The sequence below is a fragment of the Carassius auratus genome, chromosome 30, assembly GCF_003368295.1.
Source record: "Carassius auratus strain Wakin chromosome 30, ASM336829v1, whole genome shotgun sequence".
Taxonomy (NCBI): Eukaryota; Metazoa; Chordata; class Actinopteri; order Cypriniformes; family Cyprinidae; genus Carassius; species Carassius auratus.
This window is the reverse complement of record NC_039272.1, coordinates 1,480,267-1,491,598: the sequence shown is the minus strand read 5'-3', so window position 1 is coordinate 1,491,598 and position 11,332 is coordinate 1,480,267. Positions and strand designations below refer to the sequence as shown.

Here is an 11,332-nt window from a genome sequence, read left to right as displayed (position 1 = left end):
CTTAGTGTGGCTGAGAGATTTGGCTCAGTTTCCCAATAACTGACTGTGATGGCCCGATGCAGCCACACATCAGTGAGGAGTAATGTTGCGCATGCACATGCATACAAACACTTATTATTCATATGTTCTTGTAATTTATCCTGCACATTCTTTAGTATTTCGTTTTATTCTTTCAATAGTTTCTGTTCATATATTTATTTGGCAATAAGACTCAAACACGGTTTATTTTTCATTAAGATATTTATTTGAGTTGTAGTACATCACTGACTGATTGAAGTGCACACCATTTAGTTGGTATTGTGCAGTACATGCATCTATTAATATTACTTTCTTTGAGTTTAAGTTACCGCTGTGTTGCTGAGGAGTGGATGACTGGAGCTTTGGATGGTTCGGCTAGTTCCGCTACCAACCAGCAGATTTACTCTTTTAGAGGTCTAAACATGCGTTTTTATGATTTGGAGTTTGTTTCCTTTATGAAACCTTTGTATGTGATTTTTTTTTAATTCAGTAAAATATATTTTTTTGGAATATATTTCTATGATCCTCCTTCCTTGACTGTTTGGTCCCTCACACTGACTATGAAACCTATAGCCACATCAGAGGTGATCATTCTACAGGGGAGGGTGTGCTGGTAGGAAGGGGAGGGGACTTGGGACGATAAAGAAGGCAATTTAGCTGACAGACTTGAGCTTGATCCAGGGGCTGATGCCACGCACTTTCATAGGAGGTTCATTGTAGAAGATGTGGTTGCAGAGTTCCTCCAGTGGAGGCTCAGGGTCTGTGGTGGCAAACTGAGCAGCATCTTCAATCTCCTTCCTTACCTCCACATCAATCTCCTGCAAAAGGTGTCAACTGTTTAGTGAAAATAGTCCAGTAAATGTCCATCTTTCAGCAAGAAGAATTGTTATTTTTCAATGATTCCTGTTAGCCTAGTATCAGGAAAAGGAGGTAGGTAAGTTTTTGTATTTAATTATAGTTCTATTTTATTAGTTCTAGGTAGGGAGTGAATGATGTTTATGTTCTTTTGTTATCAATTAGGGTAGTTTATGTTGGGAGTCGGATATGCTGAAGTTCACCAACTGAGGTGAAACCCCTGAGCAAGGCACCAAACGCCCATCTGCTCCCAGGGCGCCTCAGAACGGGTTTGTGTTCACGGTGTGTGTGCACTTGGATGGGTTACATGCAGAGCACAAATTCCAAGTATGGTAATATAAATGAGTAATCCCTATCTTAACCACCAATGTGACTGACACACACAAGAACAACACTCACTATGTTAGTGATTGTGTCCTACTTCAATCTGACTCTCGTAAGCTTCTGCAGGCTCACCTTAAGCTCCTCCACGCTGACCATGTTGTTGCTCAGCATGCGATCCTTCAGCAACGTGATGGGGTCACTCTTACTGCGCACCTCCTGGATCTCCTCACGTGTGCGATAGCTATGGGAACAGTGGATAAGGAGACCAAAGATTGTCACATATGGGGAGGAGCACTAATTGAAAAACAACAAGTAGATGGTGGCTTCAAATCAAATCGTGTCTGCAGTGCACTACAAGTGAGCTGCACGCTGCAGTTAACAGGAATTGTCACTTGCACAATCGAGGCAGTTTCGCATCATCACTAAAGATTTTATATAGGAAAACAAAGTTATTTATGAACCACAGGATTGCTTGTAAGAAAGAATTAAATGCAAAAGAAAAGGCAGTAGAGCTGACTGTTTCCGTCAATGGTAAGTTTTAATTCAGAAGGTTTTTGATAATTTAAGAAAATTAGTTTTCTTGCTTGAGCAACTTAATATATCAATCTTTTACACAAACTATTTAACAATACTCTTTTAAACATTGAATAAGAAATGTTAGGAAATAATAAATGTTTGTTGATTATCAGATCAGTAAATGGCTTACTGGCTTAAAGGAAAATGCCACAGTTTTTCCATATTCCACTATGTTCTCTTCGAAGTTCGCATAACTCCCCTCTCCCTCTAACTTCCGTCAGTATAACCAACGTGAGGAGTTTTTAGGAGTGATGAGATTACTGCGCCAAGGTCAAAGTCCTGTAAAGTGCTCTTTCCCCATACATTAAAATTATCATTTTTATCCGATTAGGAAAGCGGCGTTTTATTTTATCACCATACTTACTCGTTTAACTACTCATGTAACCCTCCTTAAATAGGGAAAACATGAAAGTGTTTGGTAGCTTCTAAATTCATTTCTGTTTGGATCCTATGGAATGAATGATGCTAAGCTAAATGCTAGCTTATGCCGCGTTTCCACTGAAATTACCTGGAACCAGGAACTTTTTTCCACAGGAACTATTTTCCCAACAGACCTGTTGCTTTCTGCATTTCCACCGCGGTCTAAAGTACCGGGAAGATTAGGCATATACACTGGTGACGTAGGCCTGAGCGTGCTTCTCAATAAAAAGTATGCAAATTTCAGTGTTGCATCTTTGGTAGTTCAGACTTTGCGCATTCGACTCAGGAGTGTGATGTCCGCGACGACGGTGAAATCCGGTAATTCTGCAAACAGCAGCGTACTTGATAACGTCAGCTCGTCTTGGCTACTGTAATTTTCTTTACTGTATATTTACAATAAAACGAAATTGGATATCAAATACCACTGCCTCCTTTCATTTTCATTTAAACATAATAATAGCCGCAGAAATGTACTTTATTCTAAAGTGTATTGTGTATATATATAGCCATTACAATGAAACAAAATATTATATAAATTGCTTCTTTTTATTTTAATTTTAACATATAGATAAAATGAATACAGACCGAAGATTACCTGTAAGATTTACCCAAAACAAATTATATTTTATGTTTAACCACTAAAGAGACATCAGAGCCAGCGGCACATATCAGAAGGACGAGCCGAGGTGAGGCTGCTCTCGGCGGATACATAAGCACTGAGCTCCCGCTGATCGCGTGGAGCTGCCCGTCTCCAAAATCAGCCAAATACATTTTTAAATAGTTGCTGTCTTTATCAATAAATCGCAGATTTGAGAACTACATTCTCGCCTGAAAAACTTTTAAAATTACATTTCATGACACAATAACAGGAATATTTTGAAAATGATCCGAATAAATGGTGGCTGAAATCATAATGCTGTGTTAACTCAACCAATCAGCATGTTTAGCACCCAATTCCCACCACCGAAAGTTCCGGAACTTTGAAAAAGTACCACCTCGCCAGCAGGGATTTTCTGAGGGGCATTTTTTTTACCCGGAACTTTATTTAGTTCCTGGTTCTTGCAGTGGAAACACACAGAGTACCAGGTCCAAGTCCGTAGTTCCTGGGTAAAGTTCCTGCAGTGGAAAAACGGCTATAGTGGCACACTCTACAGTGATTAAGTGCACGCACTGAGACGGGAGAGGTACGTATCGACTCGCCTAAGTTGAGAATTGCACATAGTGGAATATGGAAAAATGGTGCCATTTTCCTTTAAAACAACAGTGAGCTTTGTTTAATATTATATAAAATCCTACCTTACTCCTGGGTCACTCATACTGTGTCCATGGTAACGATAGGTCAGCAGCTCCATCAAAATAGGACCCTATGAATGTAAATTTCAGATGTCTTTTTATTGCTAGATAAGTGCTTATATTTCATGAGTGTACAGTACAGGCCAAAAGTTTGGACACACCTTCTCATTCAAAGAGTTTTCTTTATTTTCATGACAATGAAAATTGTAGATTCACACTAAAGGCATCAAAACTCTGAATTAACACATGTGGAATTATATACATAACAAAAAAGTATAAAACAACTGAAAATATGTCATATTCTAGGTTCTTCAAAGTAGCCACCTTTTGCTTTGATTACTGCTTTGCACACTCTTGGCATTCTCTTGATGAGCTTCAAGAGGTAGTCACCTGAAATGGTCTTCCAACAGTCTTGAAGGAGTTCCCCGAGAGATGCTTAGCACTTGTTGGCCCTTTTGCCTTCTGTCTGCGTTCCAGCTCACCCCAAAACCATCTCGATTGGGTTCAGGTCCGGTGACTGTGGAGGCCAGGTCATCTGGCGCAGCACCCCATCACTCTCCTTCTTGGTCAAATAGCCCTTGATGCCTTCAGTGTGACTATACAATTTTCATAGTCATGAAAATAAAAAAAACTCTTTGAATGAGAAGGTGTGTCCAAACTTTTGGTCTTTACTGTATATGCAGACAGAAAACATCTTATAAGTAGTGTAACAATTATCTATACATCTCAATATCACAATATCACAGCACTCAAACCACAGCTCACTTTTCCTGATTTGCAGTGTTCAGCAGCAAATTTGGTGGCCTCTCTTACACAAAGGACATCCATGCCATCCACCTACAAAGCCACAGAAGAGCTGAGGAAGTATTCTGACATGAAGAGTAATTTTAGACACAAATAAATCCTGCATCTTACTCTTAATCCAGGGATGAAATCGCCTCTCTTGTAGTAGTCAGTACTAGCCGCCGCTCTCTCCACAGATGTACCCATGCCATATTGGTTATTCTCGCAAATGAAAATGCAGGGCAGCTTCCACAGAGATGCCATATTATATGTTTCAAAGATCTGACCCTGGAGAAACAGTGCAAAAGTGTACATGAAACCTCCCTGAATGCACAAGTTGTCCAATTTAGTAGCAGAATTATCAGCTTAAATCACTCATTAGGACTAGCATGATTGTTTGGAGCTGCGTGAAAGTGACTTACCTGATTTGCAGCACCATCACCATAAAGACAGACACACAGCTCATTCTTGCCCAGGTATTTGCAGGCCAATGCTACACCTGCCCCAAGAGGCACCTGGGATACACATGAATAGTTATTCAGTACTGATATCTGCACTCTATTCATAAGGAACTCTAATCTATTCAATTAAATTACCTGAGCTCCCACAATTCCATTTCCTCCATAAAAATGTTTAGTGTACATATGCATAGACCCTCCCTTTCCTTTGGCAATGCCTCCTCTACGACCTGATGAAGAAATAGAGATGCATAGAAGAGGGACAGAATAAACAAATATATAAACAAAACAGATCATTCAATAATAGAGAAAAATAAGAGATCAGAATTTTAAACTAAAGGTTTTGATGTTCTCACCAGTGAGCTCTGCCATTATCTCACGAACGGTGCCCCCTCTAGTGTAAGTATACCCATGGGCACGATAGGCTGTGATTAGATGATCTGATCGTTTGATACCGGCCTCAATACCAACTGCACATGCTTCCTGTTAAAGAACAAAATGCATTTGTAAGTGTTTCTGTCTCTACTATGTTGTCAACATTTACGATTACAAATGACTTTCGCAACCATGTGAATGAAAACATACAATAATATTCCATTTGTCTATTTTACGCTGGCACAAGTGAGTCTGATAATCTCGTGCATGTAAAGATTATATCTGTGTGTTTGTAATGCATGCGTTACCTGTCCATCATAAAGGTGACAGAAGCCCCTAATGATCTTCTGCTTGTAGAGCTGATCAGCTTTGAGCTCCATACGTCTAATGGTCTGCATCGTGCGATAGTACTGAAGTCCCTCCTCTCTTGTGAGCACAGCCTGCAGCGGAGGGCCCTCCTCCAGCTTGTGTACATCACAATTCTGGCAAAAAAAAAAAATGTTTATGCTTTCAAATGCATTAAGATGTTTTAATGTTTTCGCCTTGCTGGTCACTTAGGCTGCATTAATTTGATCAGGAATACAGTTAAACAATCATATTTTCAAGTTTTATTACAATTAATTGAAAATCCCTGTTTTATATTTTATTATATTTTGAAATGTCATCTATTTCTATAATGGAAAAGCTGAATTTTCAGCAGCTTTTACTCCATCACATGATCCTTCAGAAATTATTCTAATATACTGATTGGTAAAAAAACACTTCAGAGTATCAATGCTGAACGCAGATGTGCTGCTTATTATTTTTATGTAAACGGTGATGAATTAAAAATATATATATTTCAAAATATTAATTTAATAAAAAAAAACTGTACTAGCATCAAACCTATGAATGGTAGTGTATATGCACTTAAAAAAAAAACATAATTAAGAAAATGCTTATCTGATAAACTAACCTTAATATCAAAGGAGGCCTGAGGGGTAAAGTCTGCATAGGTCCTGGCAGATACCACCAATCTTGCGCCCTATGACAAAAAAAGAAAAAGAAAATGCAGTAAAAAATAAATAAAAATAAAACACTCAGCTGAGAAAATGAGTGAGGATGGTGTTAAAAAAAGAAAAAGCCAGTCACATAGAAACACACACACAACTGACAGGAACTGAAATGTTAACAAGTAACAACCCCGGTCAAAGCACTCTGAAGCAGGAAGTAAGCCCAGGGGAGACAAAATATATCTGTAATAATCCGACCTCCATAACCACTGTAATTTTACCCAACAACTACATCAACAAACCTGCAATACCAACAAATCAACACACAGGTCTAGACGTGGGAAAACTGACACAGTGCATTGTATCATTGGTTCTAAACTGACTTTGCACATCTTTTTTGATTATAGGTTTTCATGTAGAAAACTGAAACATCACAAGGGATCCTTCCATAATTAGATGTGAGACCAACATGCTGAGCAGATCTGTTGCTTTTGATATCTAACTGTGACAAAAAAATGAATCAAGTTTGTCGAAGAACCATCTGTTTAGTGATTGAAGTGTCATTGGCCAGAGCATTGTGATTGTGAGTATGCGAGTGTTCTGGGTAAAGTGGAAGGGTCATGTAATACTCCATATATTCATATATATGTATATGAAATTGACAGTATGTAATTTTAATAAAGGGGCTGCCAGTACTCACAGCAAGCTGTGGCTCTGGAAAGGAAGTCTCTCCAGCCATCCTGTGGGTGAACTCGGAGGAAACAACATCTGTCAGAGGTCTGTTGTGTGGCCCAAAGTGTCCTAAAGTCTGGCCACTGCTAGCTTGTCCTAAATCCTTGTATTCTGTACAAGTGTTTAAATGTATCTGAGTTAAAGGAGGGGAAGCTGAAGGGCTGTAGGGTTGTGCATCTGTGTGAAAGGGGGTCGGGATTCGGGATCAGGATCATGAGGAGCGGTCAAATTAGCATATTCACTCTGGACTGCCAGGAGCTGCAGAACGGCCCGGAGAGTGGAGGACTGTAAAAAGAAGGTCACATATCACTCCAGAGGCTCAGACTCAGAAGGCCATAAAAAGGGAACATTTAAAAGGAACAAGAAGAGAATTTTAGGCATTTAGAGACAACAAAGAAGGCGTTTTACTGCACAAACCAATCTAATCTATGATAATCTACACTAGGTAACTCACAGGCAATAAACAACTGTTGATGGCTACCAGTCAGATAGTATTCAAATGGTCAAAATGGCTGATGTTGACAGACACTGATTATTATGAGAATTGAGATGTACAGTTACATGAACTGAACATATTTTGTGCAAAGAAACTTTTAGAACTGAAACTGCCATTTTTGATAATCACATGGACATATAATATTATTAGCCAAATCATATGACAACTTCAAATACCAGAAAGCCACAATCTATCTCAAACAGGTTTCAACCGATGTCTCTCTTCCTATTAAAAAGTTTCTAAATCCACCAGAGAAAAAAATGGGTACTTTCCATGACAAATCGGGGAGTGTTTTAAACGTACACACGTCTCTGAGTGTGTGTGATTTTGTGTGTGTGTGTGTGTGTGTGTGTGTGATTTAAAGGTATGATGTGAGATATAGTAAATGGCTCAGGTAAATAGTGCAGAATTGTTCACCTCAAACCCATAACACAGCAAACTAAAAAAGCCACGATTAAATAAGCAGCAAGTAAAAAGCATGTAGAAGCATGTTTGAAGGGTTCACCCAAAAATGTCACCCTCATGTCGTTCCAAACCTGTAAGACCTCCGTTCATCTTCGGAACACAGTTTCAAAGTTTAGTTAGTGTGTAATGTTGTTGTTAGAGTATAAATTATATCTGTAAAATTCTAAAGCTCAAAGTTCAATGCCAAGCGAGATATTTTATTTAACAGAATTCGCCTACATCGAATGACCAGTTTGGACTACATCCCTCTAGTTCCTGCAGTAATGACGTCACTAAAACCATTTTTTGACTAACCTCCGCCCACATGAATACACAAACAGGGGGCGTGGTCTTGTTGCGCTTGCACGGAGAAGGAGGAAGAGCTGCGTTTGTGTTTGTCGCCATGTCGTTGAAACGCTGTTATTTTCATCTCAGAGTCCAATCACCTTTGTTTGGGCTTCCCAGGGAAGCTGTACTTAGAGATCAATGGTTACAATTTATGTTTAACTCGGTTCCCGGAAATTATAATCCACATGTAAAACTATGTGCAGCACATTTTGCTGAGGACAGCTTCCTGAGGACAACTTCCTAAATCTCAATCAGTTTAATGCCGGATTTACGCAAAAATGATTCAGACAATGCTGAATAAAGCCATAATTTTTGTTATTTTTGGACCAAAACGTATTTTTGATGCTTCAACAAATTCTAACTGACCCTCTGATGTCACATGGACTACTTTGATGATGTTTTTAATTAACTTTCTGGTACTTTCTGGTACCATACATACATTTTCATTGAAGGGACAGAAAGCTCTGGGACTAAATCTAAAATATCTTAAACTGTGTTCTGAAGATGAACGGAGGTCTTATGGGTTTGGAACAACATGAGGGTGAGTTATTAATGACATAATTTTCATTTTTAGGTGAACTAACCCTTTAATATGTCAAAACCAGTTATTGGAAATTCAGTGAGGATGATCAAAAAATAATAAGTGAGGAAGAAAGTCTTGGTAATGAAATAATTTCAAGCAAACATAATAATCATATTCATATCCACGGAGAGAACAAAAAGTGAAGAAAAGAGCAGCTGACACAGATGTCATATAAATAAGCCCATTTCTAAAACTACCATCCTTACCTCTGATACCAGTTCGGCTCCCTTAAAGGCAGCCCATGGAACAGTAAAAACGAGCAAATGTGATAGTGAGAGAGAGAGAGAGTAACAAATATTTTATTATTAGACTTAGGGTCACAGTTAGAGGAATAAAATTGATACAGTCATTACAGATGAACTGCAACTTTTAACTTGTCATCTAGAGTAAGAAATTAATCAGGGCTCATGGAAAAAAAAGACATCAATATACCCATGTTTTGAATTGCTTTGTTGTTTTATTATATGTTCAGGCCAATGTAGTTATTGGATTAATAAATGTATCATATCTAAGAACAAATGTGTAGTTCATATTGAAGTATTTTTCATGAGAAAAAAAAGTAGGACAGATAAGAAAAAGCATTTGCATGTCAAACTAGCGATAAAGAATAGAGGCATATCATTTAAAAAAGTAACTGGACAATTATTTAATATTACAATTTTTAAATTTGATTAAAGTATTTGAAGTCACTTTGAAGACTCTAAGTGAATATGTTATAAGGTTTTTGGGAAAACATGCCCTGACAAAGGCAAAAATATGTCCCTTAAAATATTTAACAGTAAAAATATTGCAGCAAAACAACAATAATAATAATAATAAATATCTTATTATTATAGCGAATAATTCTGGACACGCTTATAATGTTGTAAACTCCTACTTACTCAAGAACTGAGTGGCATTAAACTAATAGAAACAGACTAAACATTGCTGTCCACTAAGTGTTGCATAATACAAAGTATATCAAGCATCTGGACATTTTCCACTGGACAGTAAATATGATGAAATACACAGACTGTCTCTCTCACAGAGGTCACCTTCTATTTCTGACAGAGAATTACAGAAACGGACTACCATTTACCAAGCTTTTTCTGAAAAGCACATTGTTTCTCGTTATAGTGTTTTGTTATTGGTTAGCGTTAGTTCAGTGACAGCTTGTTGACTAACTAGACGTTACCCTCACAGTGCATTTTAGCTAGACATCCAAGCTAAATCAATTTTTACAAACAGTAAAATATCTGAATATACTTACATCAGTAATAAAAAGAAATGCTACATTAGACGACGTGAAATAACCAGCACAAACGTGAGAATTAGACAGCAATGCGAGGGTGTCAGTCTGGCCTTGCGGACCCGAGGCAAGGTCAACATGGCATTACTGCGCTTCAAAACATTCGTCAATTTGCTAAGAAAACCAGCACACTTTATGAATCAAGGGATACAAAACTTACGTTCCTGCTGGCGCTGCCCCTCAGAACGTTAGAAATGATGGTTAGCATCTTTCGCATAATATTAACCCACAGCTAACCAGAAACAGATCATTCAGTCCTATTCTCATACAAACCAGAGCGCACAGTAAACAAGGTTTACGCCGGCTGCAGATTTGCTGCACATTCCATTGTAAATACCGCCCCCTGCTGAGCAGAGCCCGCACTACACCAGCATTCTCAGGCTTGATTCTGAGCTTCCTGCATCACTAGCATGTAGTATTCTGTCCTTACAGAGTGATATATATATATATATATATATATATATATATATATATATATATATATATATATATATATATATATATATACTTCATGCATAAAAAAGTATGTTCATTTTGTTGTTTTTAATCAAGATTCAAGAACTTTATTGTCATATGTACTACAGTACAATGAAATTCTTACTTTGCTTACTCCTCTTGAGAATGACAGGGTATAATGGGAACATATATAACTAACACATGCAATTCAAAGTGTGTTAAAAAAAATAACAACTTTATAATAGCTTAAAAAAGAGATTAAAGAAAGGAAAAGAGAACCCTTATGTTAATAAAAAAATGTAAATAAAAAATTCTTGACAGAATAAATGTGTAGTGCAAGCAGCAATGAAGTGACAAATTGTAAAGTGTCAAGAGGTGATAAAGTGTCAGTGTAAAGACTAGTGTTTAAATTGTCAGTAAGGTGCATTAAAAAAAAGCACCAAACTTTGGAATGCAATTGCACCGATCCACAAACAAGGCTCACTTATTCGTGTGCTAACACAAATAATACAATTTCAAAACAACTGTAAACGTTTAACATTTATTTTAGAATTGTGAGGTGTTTAGCATTGAATTGTTTATGTGATGCATTAAATTATATAAAAATATGGCATCTTACCTGATAAAGGTCTATTTCTGTCTTTTTCCTTTTTGCAGGATACTGTATTTTATTAAGATAATTTTAAGATAATTTTGTAAAATCCAAATATTCTTTACAGATCTTTACTAGTAAGATGTTCAGTGAACCATAAACAATTATTGCACATGCATCTGTGGTACAGTCGTTCACAACAGTTTATAGGCAGCAGTCAATTAAGGTGACACTTAAAATACCTTATCAGATATAAACCCCAAAAAGGTTCCTGATCACCTTTGTGAACATGTCATAAG

General features: G+C 37.5%; 1 protein-coding gene across 3 annotated transcripts; it reads right to left on the bottom strand.

Annotated features, from left to right (window-relative positions):
• Positions 1 to 232: 232 nt before the first annotated feature.
• Positions 233 to 10,298, bottom strand: LOC113048780 (pyruvate dehydrogenase E1 component subunit alpha, mitochondrial-like). 3 transcript variants are annotated; one of them, XM_026210626.1, is made up of 12 exons: positions 10,146 to 10,298; positions 8,904 to 8,924; positions 6,058 to 6,126; positions 5,411 to 5,584; positions 5,084 to 5,210; positions 4,866 to 4,957; positions 4,692 to 4,784; positions 4,402 to 4,557; positions 4,252 to 4,323; positions 3,490 to 3,557; positions 1,330 to 1,438; positions 233 to 836 (listed from the first exon to the last, which is right to left on the bottom strand). In XM_026210626.1, the coding sequence occupies exons 1-12, from the start codon at positions 10,200 to 10,202 to the stop codon at positions 672 to 674; spliced, it is 1,203 nt and encodes a 400-aa protein (XP_026066411.1). In that variant the 5' UTR covers positions 10,203 to 10,298; the 3' UTR covers positions 233 to 671. The 3 variants fall into 3 exon arrangements, with proteins under 3 accessions (XP_026066411.1, XP_026066413.1, XP_026066412.1); XM_026210628.1 differs by lacking the exon at positions 8,904 to 8,924 and adding an exon at positions 6,795 to 7,111 and having other exon boundaries at positions 10,146 to 10,276; XM_026210627.1 differs by lacking the exon at positions 8,904 to 8,924 and having other exon boundaries at positions 10,146 to 10,297.
• Between the last annotated feature and the right edge of the window lie 1,034 nt (positions 10,299 to 11,332).